This window comes from Geotrypetes seraphini, chromosome 1 (assembly GCF_902459505.1).
Source record: "Geotrypetes seraphini chromosome 1, aGeoSer1.1, whole genome shotgun sequence".
NCBI classification, from domain to species: Eukaryota; Metazoa; Chordata; class Amphibia; order Gymnophiona; family Dermophiidae; genus Geotrypetes; species Geotrypetes seraphini.
In genome coordinates, this window is record NC_047084.1 from 21,557,150 (window position 1) to 21,575,466 (window position 18,317).

The 18,317-nt window shown below is 44.0% G+C and overlaps 1 protein-coding gene across 2 annotated transcripts in view; it reads left to right on the forward strand.

Moving 5' to 3' along the window:
• The first annotated feature begins 917 nt into the window (after positions 1-917).
• The window catches only part of OCLN (occludin), a 64,816-nt gene continuing 47,416 nt past the window's right edge, over positions 918-18,317 (forward strand). Inside the window, exons 1-3 of one of the 2 annotated variants that reach the window (XM_033928472.1) lie at positions 918-1,073; positions 7,824-7,937; positions 13,051-13,183. In XM_033928472.1, the coding sequence (XP_033784363.1) occupies positions 7,888-7,937; positions 13,051-13,183 (183 nt within the window). In that variant the 5' untranslated portion in view covers positions 918-1,073; positions 7,824-7,887. Of the gene's footprint in view, positions 1,074-7,823; positions 7,938-13,050; positions 13,730-18,317 lie in introns of both variants that reach the window. The other variant, XM_033928381.1, reaches the window with a different exon arrangement.

Below are 18,317 nucleotides of genomic sequence, written 5' to 3' on the forward strand. Positions count from 1 at the left end.
TAGAATTTTATAAAAGCCATTTCCACATGTACAAGGGGCCGCTGAAAAGTTCATAGCCCAGCCAAGAAGAGAATGATATGAAATGAAACGAAAAGTGTCAAGAAAAGTGTGTAATAACTTGTAAGTTTCATGGCTCCATATCATTTTCTCTTGGTTGGGCTGAGAACTTTTCAGCGGCCCCCTGGTAGTCCATGCCTCACATATAAAAATGCTTTATGAAATTATATTCAAAAGTAGTTTAAATGGAAAAAAAAAATCCCCTTTTTTCCCTCTTCAAATTAACAACAGCAAGATAAAATTGCAGGGCAAATTCATAGCAAGGTCTTGCATTTACATATTCCAAGGCAGTAAGGGTGGGAACTAAAGTGGATGTGGAACTTGAGTGCAATGCAGACAGGGGAGACCCTTCACAGGCTCCAAATGTCCTTTACTGGACACACACGAGGTGGATCGCGAACTGTGGCTCGGAACGGAAGCTCTCTCTCCTTAAAGCAGGGGTAGGGAACTCCGGTCCTCGAGAGCCGCATTCCAGTCGGGTTTTCCTCAATGAATATGCATGCGATCAATGCCTATTCATTGGGGAAATCCTGAAAACCCGACTGGAATGCGGCTCTCGAGGACCGGAGTTCCCTACCCCTGCCTTAAAGATTTCCCCTGTACCCTTAGGCAGCTGCCGGACAAGCCCATCACAGGGACTCAGTGTAGTGAGAAGCAAATCGGAGGAAGCAGGCACTGTCACTGAACTGCTCACACTCCTTGTTATCTTTCCCTTTCTCGGACCCGTGCCCCAACACTCTGGCACCGACCCATCTCTCGAAACAAAATGGTCCCCCTCCCCCCTTCCGTCCTACCTGCAAGCTTCTTTAAGGTGGACCCGGAGCTTTCCTTCTTCTGCGCCCCGCCCTCTCTGATGCAACTCGTCTCTCTCGTCCACGCCTCTACCTGCCGAGGAACAGGGAGTGGCATCAGAGGAGGCGGGGCGTGGTCGGGAGGAAGAAGTAGTGTGAGAGGGAGCAGGGTGTCGGAGAAGGACAATTGGGACCGGTGGCAGACGATCTTCAAGAAGTTTAAAGGTAGGCTGTGAGAGGACTTTGAGCATGAGGGAGAGATGCCGGACCGCAGATGGAGAGGAATGCTGCACTGGGGAGAGCGGGGGGAAAAAGGGAGACGACGGACCACGAGGGAGGGGAATGGAGGGGGAGCCGATCTCGTGTGAAGAGAGGTGCTCGGCTTGTGAGGGCAGGCAGATGCGTGTGACTTTGATCTCTGGTTGCCTGGTATAATCCCTGGCTTTTTTGGGACACTGAGGGATGCATGTTTATGATTTATTTGTTTATCTGGCTTTACCTTATACCTTTGCCATAGTAACTCAAGGCTAAGTTAAATATAGGTGCACTAGTTCAAAGGAACATTAATTTTGTTCAGCCTTCAAAACTTTTCTGAGATCAGACTTCTTTTTGCTATTTCATCAATTTTGGTCCTTTCTGACCTGCCTATCTGAGATTCCTATCTCTGTAAATCATTTTCTGTTTGAGCTTATTTATTGTTGAGGGATATTTTTCACTGGTTCTTCAAATAGTTTTCCTTATCCTATAAGAACATGTCTATTTAAAGAAACTGCCCATTCTTGTCAGGCAGATATTGTCAAAGGAAGTTTAATCTCCTGCTTTGACAGTGGTAATGACATCATAGTGTCTCTTTGGTAGGCTTAGGTAAACAGTGTGTTAACCTTGGTTCTCAGTCTCAACCAAAGGGCTAAGAAGGGAGTGTTCTATGCATGATTACAACCAAAAAGATGCTGGGAGCTATACTCATGTATACTGAATGCATTTGTATGCTGTGTTGAGAAGCAGAATATCATGTCAATAAACGACATTCAGCTTGAAGAGAAACTAGAGGACCGTGTATGGTCTAGCAGTCTCTTAAATATAATATAACATAAATATAAAATCACATTTGTATACCTCAAAACCTTACAGTTCTGTTCGGTTTCTCAAAGAGGACTGAATAATCACAGTGAAGTACAAATCAGTTTTCCCAAAAATCTCACAAATAAATTAGCTAAAGTGCAAATAAGAGGTAGAACCATCCAGTAATCAGCAAAATTCAGTGTCCCGATTTGCAGCTTGAAATGATAAATGCTGAAAAAAAATCTTTCCATGCACAACCTCTTACAGTTGGAAAAGCAAACAATACACCGTGAACAATTCAGATTAACAAATATAAACCGATCTACTAAATAACTTTGGTACAAGACCATGTAAGATCTTATAACATATACATCCAAATCTTAATATATAATTACCTTCTTCGGCTATTGTTAGGTCTGCCCTTTGCTCATCACCCTGGCCAGCAGTTTAACCATCCCCCTTAGCATCCTGTTTGTCTTGTTTGATTAGATTGTGAGCTCATTGAGCAGGGACTGTCTCCTCCTTGACTCTGTACAGCACTGGATATGTCCGGTAATGCTCTAGAAATAGTAGTACCTCCTTTCTGACATTTTTATTAATTCTGGCCTGGCAGTACTTTGTTTTCTGCTTGGGCTTCCAGCCCAATTGAAATGTATCTCGGCCCTTTTTACTGCTATTAATGATGATGTAAAGCTGTGATATCCGGTGCTGCCTTTTGAACATAACTCAGAATTCTCTTATTTGTACTAGCTATCCTTTCCCCATTCCCATCTAGTCTAATGTTTGCTGAGGCAGTCCTTTGAGGAGTACAGAAAATATGGGCTTAGAAGATCCAAGATGGCGCGGTAGTGAGCAGATGCACAAGCTGCTAGTTCCGGAGTTCTGCTTCGGAGCCTATGGAATTGGTAACCCACCCTGTGAAGGATGGGGAAAAGGAAGGCAAAGGTGTGGGAACCTCCCCCGGCTGCTGCTTCTACTCCTGTGATGAGACAGGCAACGCTTGTTAGCTTTCGAACTGCAGCAGGGTAGAATCCCTCTCTCTCTTTGGTTGAGCCCGTAATGGAAGTTTTGGGCGGCAGTGTAAGCGGGGTGTCTTTGAGTCCCGTTCAACGTGCGGCTCCCCCCCCCCACCAACCAGGAATCGGCTTGTCTGCTGACCAGAGTGGACACCAGGAATCGGCTTGTCTGCTGACCAGAGTGGACCAGAGGAGATTTGCCTGCATGGAGGTCCCGGTTCACAAGGGGGGGCTGGCGGCGGAATCAGTGAGCTTAACTCCAGAGGAGGATCTTAACACACGAGCGGCCTCGAAAGTTTTGGGGCAAGGAACTGTGAGTAAATTATTGAGAGTTAAACGATGTGAAACAAAAGTAGTGGAGATTTGAAAATTATCTCAGAAGTGGTTCTCCAGGCACAAGTTTCAGATCAATGTTCTTCTGAATTGGCGAATCTAAAAGAAAAGGTCCAGACGTTTGAAGCAGTTGAGGCGATTGAAATCAAGGATAGGAACTATACATCTAGACGCCTGGAATATCTTGAAAACCAAATTAGGAGATATAACTTGAGAGTTTAAAATTTTCCAAGGTTTCCTTTGGTGTCCGTTGTGGATATGTTAAAAAAATTTCTTACTGAAACTTTACCTGCTGATTCACTACCCCCAATAACCAAAGCTGTTTATTTGCAAGGTTTTAAAAGTCCACATAAAGTTTCTGAGAGTCCTGAGGTTAATGGGGGCAATATGGGCCTGACAACTTTTCTCAAATTTTCTTTGGAAGTGATAATGCAAAGAACAATGTTAGTGGTTTCTTTTGCCTTTGAGCTGGATCGAAATTCGGTTTTGGAACTTTCCTTTAGATATTTGGAAGCAAACTTTTTGGGATCAAAGATAAGGATTTTTCCTGATCTTGCAAGAGACACTCAGATTAGGTGTAAGGCCTTCTTGGCGTTGCATCCGAGAGTACAGGCACTATTAACAAATTGTTTTTGTTGCAATTTCCATGTGTTTGTTGCATTTTACATGAAGGGAAACCATTTCATTGTTATGGTCCTAAGCAGCTCGAACATTTTCTTGATGCACGAGTAGATGTTAATGTCATAGTGTAATCTCACATGCGCACTGATAAACCAGCTTGGATGAGGGATTCTGGGGCAGAAGGCTCTCTTGTATTTTCTTTATTAATAATTTTTGTATAACATCATGTGATCTGATTGCCATTAAGTTTGTGGGCAGAATGTTTTAGTATTTTCCTTGGTACTTTGTTATGCTGATGATTATTTCCTTTAATTTTCTATTGTTTCTAATTATCAACATGTAATATGCTGATGTAAAAATACTGAAAATCTAAAAGAAAAGAAAATATGGGCTTAAAGCAATCAGCAGGCCTTCCATCTTTGTGGGCTTGCTATGCTGTGCACAGCTATGTGCTGTGGAAGTAACAGATCCCCTGCCTGCATAGGAGCCAGTTCAAAATTGTTGAGGATGGAATTTACCTCTCTCTGGACACAGTCAAGAAACTTGTTCACTATTGGGGGGCTGCTCAAGCAACCATGGCACCCACAGAGCTGGCTTCTTTGCCTGCCCTTCTTGGGTTGCGCTATTCAAGAAGCAAAAGTTTATTACTGAAAGCCCCTACGTCTGCTAGAGTCTTGTAGCAAAGTGTGCATGTGCAGGGGTGTGCATAGACAGACATCGCTTCACCTTGCTAAATACATACAGATGGGTAACTTTTAAAATGAGAAAAGAAATAGGAGCTAAGCTGGCAGCAGGGCTTTCATACATGTTTGTGGTTCATTAGGTTACTTTGCATGGGCAGATGGCTGACTTGTCTGCATTTCTCATTAATGGACATAAAAACTGTGGTTTAAATTTGATATTCTTTCCTCAGGTACCCTCTATAGTTTGGGTTTCAAAATATTTGTAGGGAATATTCATGTTTGGGGTTGCATTTCAATTTAAAATTTTAATCATGATTAATCACAAGATTTAAAGATATGGAGGGGCATAATCAAAAAAAGCGTCTAAGTCCCCTTTTGGCCTAAGTCCCCTTTTGGCCTAAGTCCCTAAACGTTCAACCCAGAAGCAGGGAAAGTGTCCATAACCAAAACAAACGTCCATGTTTTGATTATGGCCTTCCTCTGCCTAAACGCCCAATCTCCACTACGTCTAAAAGTACACCCACAGCACGTCTACACTTTTTAGCCATAATGAAAGAAAAAATGCCTAAGCCCCAAACGTCCAACAGAAGAGCTTTTAGGCGAAGGAGGAGCCAGTCCTTCACCTAAAAGCTGGATTCTGTAACCAGTGTCTGTCAAAAACAACACGTTACAGAATCCCCCCCCCCACAACGATCCAGGCAGGAGGGTGCCCAAGCCCTCCTGCCATGTCAAACCACCAAACCCCAACCCCTCCTGGCCCAGGTGACCCCCCTACCCCCCGAATCGATCGGGCCAGGAGGGAGCCCAAGCCCTCCTGGCCCAGGCAACCCCCTACCCCCACCCCCCACTACATTACGGGCAGGAGGGATCCCAGGCCCTCCTGCCCTCGACGAACCCCCCCCCCCCCAACGTCCGCCCCCCCAGAACCCCCGATTGGCCCCCCCAGCCGACCCGCGACCCCCCTGGTGCCAAACCCGTCCGTCCGTCCGGCAGCCCACAGAAGAATGGGGCTGGATTGGCCCAGCTGTACCAAAGCCCCATCTACTGGTGGGGCCTAAGGCGCCTGGGCCAATCAGAATAGGCCCGAGAGCCTTAGGCCCCTCCTGTGGGCGGGGCCTTAGGCACATGGGTCCAACCCGAGCCATGTGCCTAAGGACCCGCCCACAAGAGGGGCCTAAGGCTCCCGGGCCTATTCTGATTGGCCCAGGCGCCTAAGGCCCCACCAGTAGGTGGGGCTTTGGTACGGCTGGGCCAATCCGGCCCCATTCTTCTGTGGGCTGCCTGCCGGCCGGACGGGTTTGACACCTGTCTGTCCGGCCCTTGAAAAAAAGGTACGGGGAAGGGGGGTGGGAGTGAGGGAGTCGTGGGGTCGGCCGGGGGGGTTGCAGGTCGGCTGGGGGGCCGATCGGGGGTTCTGGGGGGGCAGACATTGGGGGAGGGGGGTTCATCGAGGGCAGGAGGGCCTGGGATCCCTCCTGCCCGTAATGTAGTGGGGGGTGAGGGTAGGGGGTCGCCTGGGCCAGGAGGGCTTGGGCTCCCTCCTGGCCCGATCGAGTCGGGGGGGTCGCGGCTGCCGCGGGGCAAGAGGGCTTGGGCTCCCTCTTGCCCCGATCGAGTGGGGGGGGTCGCGGCTTCAGCAGGGCAAGAGGACTTGGGCGGGTCGCAGCAGTTCGGGTAGAGGAGTGATGGCATCGTGGTAGGGGAGATGAGGCATCTCTCCTGCTGCAATGGTTAGGTTGCCGGGCCGCTGAACTGATGGCGCCAGCGGCCATCAGCTCAGCGGCCCCTTTTTCGGCACTTAGACCTGGTTTTCTTTCGTTTAAGTCAAACAGGTCTAAGTGCCGACTAAAGTGCCGACTAAACTGTTTTGGTTATAGGTGTTGTACGCCTAGGTGTAGGTCAGCCCACCTCCCACCCACTGCCCGCCCTTTCCCCTCCTCTAAACACACCTCTTTTCTCTCTGTGTGTCTAGAGGCAGGGGAAAGGCCTAAGCTGTTTTTAGATACGTCTAAAAACCAGCTTTGGTTATGGGTACTTGGACAATCAGGCTTTTTGATCGTCCAAGTAGCCACTTAGGACACTTTATAGATGTTTTTTTTTAATTTTTTTTTATTATTACCCCCATGATGTTTAGTTTTATTCCCACTACAGCTCCTTGTGACTCTGGGCAATAGAGGGTTAAGTGACCTGTCACAAGAAGCTGCAGTGGAAACAAAAATAAATAACATACTTTTTGATTGCACAATCATGTTTTATAAATGTTTAATCAGAAAGTAGCCCTAAACGAAGAATAAAAAGTAATGAAAAGGTAAGAAATAGAAAATAACAAACTGAAAAATTACAAATTTAAGAATCTAAACCAGCATGAGAATAATTATAAACAGTCTTGCAGTTTTCAGAGCATACTTCAGAAAAGCAAGCCTGTTCGTACATTTGGTCTTGGGTCAGATTGAGCTTGTGTCATTCGGTTACTGTGAAATCTTGACCTCTTGGGATACTTGATTTGTGACACTAAAATCCACTGAAAAAGAAGGAGCAGGTCTCCTTTAGGTGGTCAGGTTTGTATAGTTGACAGTAGGTGAGAAAGGGTTAACGACTAGAGTTAGAACAGTGGAGGTAGTCAGAGAAGCGTAGATGTCTATAAGAGCTTGATATATCACCTTATCTGGTGCACAGGTCAAAGTGGTTTACAATTCAAAAGTAGAAATTGCTCATAGAAAAGGAACTTCAGTTCAGTAATATAACAGATGACAAGCAGACAAGATTCTTAACACATAAAATAAAGCACAACTAAACACATAAAGGAGGAAAACACCAGACCAACATTAATCGGAGATGTCATTCCCAAGCGATTACTCTGTGAATCACACGGGCAGAGAGAAGATCCTGAAGTATCACATAATACAGACTAAGACCAAGAAAATGTGGCAGAAAGATACAGGCTTGATCAGAACTTCCAAGCACCCCTGGATAGTTTGGAAGCTCTCTGTGGCATGATTCAAGTTCTATGGTGAGCGCTGGCAGAAAACTTGAGAATGAGATCATGTTCCACATACTTTATAGAAGGCTGTGTGGCACCTATATCCTTAAAGCTGGCATGCCATACATTGAGTCTTTCATTAATTTTGAGACTTTTTACTATGCTCTATTTTTACTCTGGTTTTACTTACATCTGAATCGTTCATAGAAATGAACTAGTAAGATATATTTGTAATTTTTTTTTTTGCAATGTTTTTTTCTTTGTATCTTGTTTTCTATAGGCTGTTTGCAAGGTTGGTTTATTCTGAAGATTTTGCAAATTTGGGCAACAATCCAACATCAACAATGACCGTCAGGCCAATGGAAAGTCCTCCACCTTATCGCCCAGATGACTTGTAAATATCCACATTGAATACTAAATAAATTTAACTGTGATAAGTACTATATACATCTAATCATATCTCTAAAAGTATATTTGCATAGCTGGTAACAAGAACTGTTTCAACTGTGACTTGTTGCTGCTACTTGTTGGGAATTCCATGTTGACTGGGATAGACTAAGGAGAGGTGGTATGCACAATTAGGTCTGGAGGATTTGCAGGCCCATGGAGAGAAGGCCTTTGTATTGTTAGAGATGGATTTCTGGAGAAATTATTCTTAGACTAGGTTTTTGAATCTTTCTAAGGAAGCCTCCCTCCCCCTTCTGGGTCTACCGTTACAACCCCTGGTGGTCTAGGGGGGGGGGGTCCTACAGGCAGGAGCAATGACCACTTGCTCCTGCCTGTTCAGCAGCTCCTTTCTCAAAATGGCTACCATAGCCCTTAGTGGTAGTTGTGGAAGCCATTTTGAGAAAGGAGATGCAACAGGTAGGAGTAGGCATTGCTTCTGCCTATAAAACCCCTAGATTGAAAAGATAGGCTTAACAGGAAATTCCTGATTTGGGAAGGGAGGGGCACGAGAAGCCCAGATGCTGCTACCCGGATGCTAACCAGGCTCCAGCCAATACTTGACCGGTGTCTAGTTAGCTTGGTGGCTAAAGTTAGGACAGCCATTTTGTTATCCTAACTTTAGCCATTTACTTAACTGGTTAGTGGTGTGAATATTGCCACTAATGCAGTGTTTCTCAAACTTTTTTTTTAGCTCCAGCACACTAAATGGAGCAAATATTTTTCACAGCACATTATAATTGAAATTATAAAATTGTAAAACCAACAAAAATTAAATTTGAGAGTTATTTATTTAAAGTTCTGTAAGCTATGTATGGGTAGCTAAAGTAGATAGAATAGAATTGCTAATCAATGCGATGGATGTCCTTGTTTTTGAGTTCAAATTAACTCAAAATGTAGCTCGATAGTAGACAACCACATTTCATCATCCACCTTCTGCAGTCATTCTCTTTTTTTATTTAATGTCTGTCAAAGCTGAAAATCTAAGTTTGCAAAGATAAGAAGATCCAAACAGTTACAAAGCCTTGATTGCTTTGTTGCTCAAGTTAGGATAACTAGTGCATAAAAAATAAAACTACAATTACTTGCCATTAGTTTTCAAGAACCAATCGCATCAAAGAATGATGCTTTTCCGGGCAGTTGTATCCTTATGCTTACAGATGCTCATAACATTGACAGACTCTTGTTTAAACGACATACATGTCATCTATTGTAGTGTATACTTATAAAGGGAATTTTTAAAAAATAAAGTAAAATTCTAGAATCTCTCCGGGGCACACAGAAAGACATTGTGCTAATGGGTTAAGTAACCGCTCTGCTCTGGCACTAACTAGACCATACAGTGAGCGGTTAAAGCTGATTCATTTGCACTGTTTAGTTAAGTGCCACTGAATATTGGTGGATATGGTTTATTTGTTTTTATTATTTATTTCTAGAGTACTACCAGGCGTAAGCAGCGCTGTACAGAGTCACAAAGGAGACAGTCCCTGTTTGAATGAGCTCCCAATCTAATCAATAAAGACAGCCTTTCATAGAAAATATAGCAAAATGGTTTGCAGGCTAAAATTCAGTAGACGTATAACTCCAAAATTATATAGAACCGAGAAATGAGAAAGTAACATTCAAACAGAAATACAGTCTTTTTATTAAATAAACTCCAAATGCCATAATGGAACCCATTCATCCAGGGCAGAGTGATGGTTCAAAGCATTCAGGATTCACATTGCATACTGCAGCCTCTCCAAATGTTAATTTAAATAGATGGGGTTTCAGAGCTGCCTTGAACCTTAGAAAAGAGAGCTCAAGGCAGAGGATGGGCAGACCAGGTGATTTAACATTAAATCAGTTTGAATATTAAGCCATTAATTTATAGCTAGAAGATGACCAATTCAATGAAAATATGGATTGCATAGCAACAGATAAAATTAAACAGAAATGTCATACTGAGAATTCATGCCCCAGTGTATTTTTTTCTTTTTGTTTTTAATTAGCTGGGCCTGGATTGGGGATCTTAAGATAAAGGGCAGTAGGGGGCCTATGCTTTTAAACTCTCTGTGTTGACTTAGATGATCTGGGTGTGGGAACACTACTCCAGGTTTTAGACTTCTCTGGTCCCAGGGTGGTGAACTCTTACTACTGGTGCTTTCTCACTGGTGTTGGCAAAGGATGTTTCAAAAGTGGTATGATTGTAACTGTGAACCAGAAGTTGTAATACCCTATAGTCCCTATAGTAATCATTAATTTTTAAGCTGGGGCCACTTTGGATTCTAATGAGCTGAAGGAGAGTCACTTAATATTTTCCCATGGGGGGGTAACAAAACTGCTGGCATCCATCCCTACAGCCAACCTTCAGACTTCATTAGGGAGTATTCTCAAGGTTGTGACCATTTCTATATTCTCTTGTCTACTGAGAAATATGCCTTGTCCTTCAAGCATGTGCTCTTGCCTTCATCTACTTTCCCCTTTCTGGCCTAAGCCTAGGTAGAGAGGCAGAGTAGCTGAAAAAAAACAACCAGAAAGGCAATGAGGGCCTTGGAGGTCTCTGGAGGCCTTGAATTGAAGAACACTGTTGTAGTCAGTTGGTTTCAGGGCAAAGGCCCTGAGCCACTGGTCTTTTGAAATGGGTGGAGCAGGACTGAGCTTCCTGTGCACCTTTTCCTGTGGCTGCTTTCCATACTGGTGCTGATATTATACAACTGGTGGGCAGGAGAGATTAACCAGGGAGAAAGGAGGAGGGCAACCATGACTTAGTATCATCCTTGTATACTAAATGTGAGAAGCATTCTGCAGCCTTGCTTTTGGATCTGAGAGAGGAAGAATAGGGCAAAGGTGGGTGAAGAATTAAGTAGAGCTTGGATAGGAAAGCATAGAAAAGGGTAAACAAATTGAGTTGAGGTTGTGGGTTGAAACTCCATGCTGCTCCTTGTAACCCTGAGCTAATCACTTAATCCTCCATTGTCCCAGGCACTTCAGATAGACTGTGAGCCTGCTGGGACAGATAGGAAAAATGCTTGAGTATCTGATTTGTAACCCGTTTTGAGTTCAATTGGGAGGACAGCCCAAGCAGCAAAGTTGGGCAGTCTCCATCTTTGGCTTGTAGCTAATTGAACGGTGTGCAGGCATCCTGAACTGAAAGGCAAACAAGATTCACACCCACTCAGGCAGTGAGGGTGTTCTTTCCTTTTATTTTCATTTGGTTTAGAGAGGTGTAGGAAAAAGAAAGAGGAACCTGAAGAAAAGAAAAGAATAAAGATAAGTAAAGTCATCCAAAGAAAAGAAAGGCATTTTAATAACAACTGAAAGACTCTAACACTTACTGGAAGTGAAATTCCAGTCACTTGTGACACTGAAGGACAGAGAAAGAAAACTTTTAGTTATTGATTGATCTTTAAGAAATAGTTCCAAAAATTTAGAAAACATTTATTTTGCAAATTACTTACCTATGTATGACATTGAAGAGCTATAGTAGGAAAATGTATGGTAAATAGAGAACAGTGATACAAATTAGTGTGTAAATACACTGGATCCATTAATGCATACATAAGCATTTTAATTAGCACTTTATAAGTTTTAAACTGTTTTAAACTGATTTTAGTATTAATAGTATTTACTGGTTAGTGCAATAAACTTATGTGTGCACTTTATAACAGTCTTTCTGATAATTTAAAGCATTTAAAGATTTATAACACACAATCTGATTTTCAATACACATTTAGGCCCTGATTCTGTAAACTGTGCCTAGTTTTAGGCGTAGTTTAGACATCTGCGTGGCGCAAGTTGCAATGAGCGTCGGGTAGGCGTCCAATACCCGTTCCCAAAAAAATCACATTTTTTTCTGTTGTAGACGTCAGATAGATGTCCCTACAATGTTAGTTATGTATAAAAATGTGGTTTTTACTGATTTGTTATCATTATTTCAGGATTGTAATCTTTAACATAATAAACCCAAAGTATACCATCATTGAAAGGATAATAAAAACACAGTATACCATGTTTAAAAGGATATTTATAATATATTAGTTTCAGTGGGAGTTGAACTGGGAACTTCCTACCATTCAACCTTCCAGCAGGAAGGCTGAGCTCTCTCTCAACTTCAAACCTCTTATAGGGAAGTAGAATCCTCCTCACCTATGTGGTGCCTATCCTTAACCACACCCATGTTACGCCCTCGTTATACCCAGGTTTACATACTTGTATGTGACTTTTCCCAAAACTCGCGTCTACCTAGCGTCTATATTCTGACAACGCCTACTTGATGCCTAACTCCATCTAAGTCCCAATTAACGCTTGTTAAGACCCTTAAATCGCTTGTTAACCACTTAAATCGGACGCCTAAACCATGCCTAACATTAGGCGCAGTTTACAGAATCGGGGCCTTAGTCCTGGCCAGCATATTCTACTTTTAAGAGTGGCTAGTGTTATTTTTCTGAGCTTCCTCCTTTTCTGGCTGGGTGTTAGGCTAAGCTACTCAAATAATAATAACAGTTTATATACCGCAAGGCCATGCAGTTTACTGAAGTATATACCGAAGTTCTATGCAGTTTACAATGATTAAAAATGCCATGACTACTGAATAGAATCCTCAGCACCTTGGCTTAGAAAAAGGGGGGGAGGGTATTACAGTAGGCTCAAATAACCTTAATCATCAGTGGCATAGTGAGGGTGAGAGGCATCCCTTCCCCTATATCTCTTTATCTTCCCTGGTACGAGCAGCATTATGAACTTGCTGCCCGTTCTGGTGTCAGCTTTCCCTCTGATGTCACTTCCTAGGCATGGGACCCGGAAATGACATCAGAGGGAGAGTTGGCGCGAGGAGCAGGTTAGAGTTACTGCTCATGCTAGTGAAGGTGTGGTGGTGTGGGAGAAAGTGAAGGCATGCACGTGGCAGGGAGAGGAGCGAGGGCGGAGAGGAGGAAAGGTGCTGGTGCGCCCTCCCCCCAAGGTGGTGCCTGTGGTGGACCGCCTCCTTTCCCCCTTACTACGCCACTGTTAACCAGGACCTGATTTTAATGTTGTTCCTATCTAGTTAAATGTTTTAATTAAATTATTCTTTTTAATTACAGTAAGCCTTCGTATTATGCACCAAGCAAAGATATGTATGGTGTCGAGGTGCGTTCTCAGCCAGCCTTTTCTTACTATCCAGAAGATGAGGTGCAGCATTTTTACAAGTGGACCTCCCCTCCAGGAATAATTAAGGTTATGTCAATCTTAATCGTTGTGATGTCCATAGGCATCTTTGCCTGTGTCGCTTCCACCCTGGCTTGGGATCTGGACTTCAGTGGAAGTGGCTTGGGCTATCCAATGTATGGATCTTATGGAGGAAACTATGGCAGTTTTGGATCAGGATATGGAAGTTACGGAGGTGGATCTAACTTTGGGTATGGCTTTGGATACGGAGGGAATTATACTGACCCTCGGGCAGCAAAAGGCTTTATGCTAGCTATGGCAGCTTTCTGTTTTCTTTGTGGAATTATAATTTTTGTCATAACGGTCACCAGGATTCAAATGTCCAGAACAAGGAGGTTTTACTTGATTGTGATCATAGTCAGTGCTATTCTGGGTACCATGACATTAATTGCGACCATAGTGTATATAATGGGAGTAAACCCAGTGGCCCAAGCTTCAGGCTCTGTGTTCTACACACAGATAGTTTCCTTATGCAGTCAGTACTACTCCCCTGCCACCACAGGAGTCTTCGTGAACCAGTATCTGTACCATTACTGTGTGGTGGAACCGCAAGAGGTATGTATGTGTGTTTTTTGTTTCACTCTTATTAGTAAACTGATAAGTGCATAGATGGGGGACTCTTGTGATCTTCTGCCTGGAATCAGTTGCTTTACCTTGGGTTAAGAGGTGATGGCAGTGCTGAGGACATAACAATCACAGCCAGTAGCCTGGCCAGAAAGCATTGCTAAGGATACAGGTATACTAGGATTTGAAGGGATCTGTGGCTCTTGGCTAGATGGCTGTGACTGCTATGGATATGAGGACTAATTGAAAAGTAATGAGACTGTCTCTGTTTTTCTTTCCAAGAGGTAGATGTGGCAATGCTGTGTTGGTGCTTGTGAAGTTCATACATCATCATTTCTGAACCTGCAGTTGGACTACCATAGTCTTCATTGCTGTGTCACAGCGAGAGGAAGAACTTTGTACGTTTTGTCATGGCAGGTGAGGAAGATGTGTCTGGGAGAGTACGCCCTGCTGAAACGTACGAAGTTCTTCCTCTCGCTATGATCCAACTGCAGGTTCAGAAATGATGATGTATGAGCTTCACAAGAACCAGTACGATGTTGCCACGTCTACTTCTTGGAAAGAAAAAGAGTCAGTCTCTTTACTTTTCACTCAGTCCTCTTAGATGTAAGAGGAGAGGTATGAAATGGGCAAATGTAGAAAATTCCTGGCTGCCTTTATTCCTAGTGCCTGATAGCAAAAGTGACCATATTTTGGTTGCAGATTTGGTTTCAGTCAGGCTCTTGGAGTTGGGGTGAGAGATGGAACTAGGGAGGCTGGAGCAAATTTCAGGCACAAAAAAACTACAGATAAACAATGCAGAATTTTGTGTTAATATGATGCAGAGAAGTTATTTTTGTAAGGAATTTTCCTAGGAATAAAGTAACGCAGAATACACAGATTACAACCACTTCTAACAGCTTCCCACGTCTGCGTGTTTTAGTGGGGTCTTAATCAGAAGAGTATTTGGGGAGTTTCACAGTCTGGTAATAACATTGGGTAACCATTATCTTTTTCTCTGTCTGAGAAATCCCACGTGCCTATCCCAGGCCCTTTTGAATTCAGACATAGTCTCTGTTTCCACCACCTCTTCCGGGAGACTGTTCCACGCATCTACCACCCTTTCTGTAAAAAAGTATTTCCTTAGATTACTCCGGAGCTTATGCCCTCTCGTTGCGGAGTTTCCTTTCAAATTAAAGAGACTCAACTCATGCACATTTACATTATGTAGGTATTTAAACATCTCTCAAGAAAAAATCAGAGTAATAACTTAAATCCAAAAAATACCAAAAATATATATATTACTCACCAGAGATAGGCTAAACACTCCCGATAAACATTTAATGAAAAGGTGGAGAAAAAGCCTCAAAATTCATATATCAGCAGCTAACAATCAAAAATAATAAACGTTCAATTCTGCTTCATTTACTATCGTAGGCAAAAAACTCCACAACCACTGAAATGTATTTATCAAAGGGTGACAAAATCCATCACTGTGCACAGGAAAAGAAAAACCAAAATGTTTCACTTAGCTTAGGAACAACAAGTCTTTGTTTCGCCTCCCACGAGGCTTCGTCGGGGAATATGATGCAGCTGAAAACTCTGCTCCTGTTCCGTGCAGAGTTTTCAGGCTGCATCATATTCCCCGACGAAGCCCTATTTGATTTGTTTTTTGTGGTTCCATTCCCAGAACACATAAGAACATAAGAATTGCTGCTGGTGGGCCAGACCAGTGGTCCATTGTGACCAGCAGTTCGCTCATGCGGCAGCCCTGTTTGAGTCTAGCCTTACTTGCATATGTTCTGTTCCAGTAGGAACTTATCCAGAAATATTTATTAAGCAATTCAGTCTTATCTTTATCAGCTTCTACATATTCCTCTGCTTCACCTTTGAGTCTCACAAATCCATTTTTGCACTTCCTCCTATCACTAATATATCTAAAAACTGTCTTGTCCCCACATTTTACTCTCTGCCATTTGCATATTTGCTTTCCTGACTACATGAGCAGCCTCTCTTATCTTTTCCAGATATTTTTGCCTGTCTTCTTTTCTCTGCTCCCAGCCTCTTGTTTTTTGTCTTGTGAGGTGGGGGAGAAGGGGGTGCATCATAAGGCATACTAAGAGCTGATATGGATCTGCCTGCAGTAACTGTAATTTAGTAGAGGTGACAGCATTGACCAGGAATTTGAGAAGGAGGTGAAAGAAGGAAGATAGGTGGGGTTGTGTCGAAAAACAAGAGGGGTGATGAGACAAGCAGAAGTTTATTTATAAAATTTTACTTCTGACATTCAAGGCTTTTTGCCTTGGCGTACCGGACTATTTATACACTAAGACTATCCCATACTGCCCAGCTTGCATATTAAACTCTCTAAATGCCCACTGGTTGGTTCTCCCAGGTCCTAAACAAGCTTACTTTGAAAAAAGAAAACAGAGAGGGTTCTATTTTACAGCCTCTTCTACCTGGAATAGCCTGTCATTTTCAATATCAATGTGACTTCTTTAAAAGATTTTAAAGTGGCTATAAAAACCTGGTCATTTTTATGGGCCTTTTAGATTACCTTTGGTAAACAGAGGGTCCTGGGGCAGTTTGGACTACTCCTGCAAGGGAAAACAAAACTCTCCTTCCCAACTAATTGTATGCATGAATCTTACACTTTCCTATAAGTACTGGAGTTCCTTTCCTTCTTTCATTTTTCTTAGTTATGTAAACTGCTTAGAGCTAGATGTACTAAAATCAGCGCTTGTCACTAAACCAGTTTTGCCTGCTTTTGTCGACCTGATGCACAAAATGGCTCACCGCGTGTTTTTCCCCTTGATCGTCCATTTTCCGATCTGGCTATGCAAATTAGCTATTTAATATTAAAACCCAATACAAACTATGCGAGCGATTGATTCACTAATATCGCATGGTGATGCACAAAAAAAAACGAGTTTTAGAGATTAAAAAAAAGAAAAATGCAGCCCTGCTGGATGGCCCTCACCAACATCCCCCCAACTAAATGGCATTGAGGACTGACACCCCCTCCGCACCAGCGAAAATTGGCAGTAGGGATACCCACGCCCTCCTGCCATGCTGACTCAGCCCCCCCCCATATGAGAAAAAATTGGTGAATTCTCCTCACTCCCCCTCAGCAGCAAAAATGGCAGGAGGGATGCCCACTTCCTCTAGCCAACGGAGGCCCCCCCACGCCAAGCGCCCCCCCCGAACCATCCCCTCCCCTCCTACCATCCCCTCCCCAATAAAAAGGCAGGAGGCATGCCCACTCCCTCCTGCCACCAGATGCTCCTCCGAATCCCCACCCCGTACCTTTCTCATTCATTAGGAACAAGATGGATGCTTACTCTCCTGCTCCTAGGCCCACTGGTCAAAAATGGCGGGCCTTCCCCTCCCCGGTGTATCATGTGATGCACAGGGAGGGGCATAAGGCCCTGATTGGCTCAGACACATAAGGCCCCATAAGGCATCATTTGATGCACCGGGGAGGTGAAAGCCCATCATTTTTGACTGGCGGGCCTAGGAGCAGGAGAGAACGAGCATCCATCCTGCTCCCAATGTCTGAGAAAGGTATGTGTGTGTGTGGGGGGGGGTCGTGGGAGCATCTGGTGGCAGGAGAGAGTGGCCTTTCTCCTGCCTATTATGGGGGGAAAGGGGAGGGTAGGGGATAGTTTGGGTGGGGGTGCCTGGTGCAGGGGGGGCCTCCATTTGCGGGGGGAGTGGTCATCCCTCCTGCCATTTTTCACTGCTGTGAAGGGGAGGGGATACTTTACCAAGCAAGAGGAAGTGGGCATCCCTCCTGCTGTTTTCGCTGCTGCAGGGGAGAGTTCACTGGGTAGAAGGAAGTAGGCATCCCTCCTGCCATTTTCTTGTCATGGGGGGGGGGGGGTCGGTCCCCTGTACCAATTCGGCCTGGAGGGAGGAGGTTTTTTTTGTTTTTTTTTAAATGAGGCAGATATTGTGCATAACATCTGTGTCCATTTAAAAACGAAAAAAAAGTTTTCCTGTCCCAAGCAGCTGAGTGGCAGGAGGCTTCCCCCGCCTCTCAGCTGTTTGGACTTCCCCTACCAGCTCTGCGTACGTGTGAGAGTCACTCTCACAGCGATCAATCGGATGGGAGAGATGGGGGATTACGACGAACCCCTACGCGAATCATATGCATGCAAAATTTTTGGTACATCAATAGTTGTTTTAGAATCGGCCAAAAATTGGACTGAAGCAAACTCATGTGGTCTTACTGATCCTATTTTGGGCATCTAGCCCTTAGTTCTGTTTCCTTGGTTTAGCGCAATGTATCACAAACGTGTGCCGTGGCACACCAGTGTGCCTCCTGAGATTTCAGGTGTGCCTCGACACACTGGGGAGGAGGAGAGGCGCAGGCTGACTGCCTACAGGACATGCCTCTCACAGCGAAAGGCACATCCTGTAGGCCAGGGCTGCCCAAGTCCGGTCCTCGAGATCTACTGGCAGGCCAGGTTTTCTGGATATCCGCAATAAACATGCATGAGAGAGATTTACATACCAAGAAGGCAGTGCAGGCACATCTCTCTCATGTGAATATCCAGAAATCCTGGCCTGCCAGTAGATCTTGAGGACAGGACTTGGG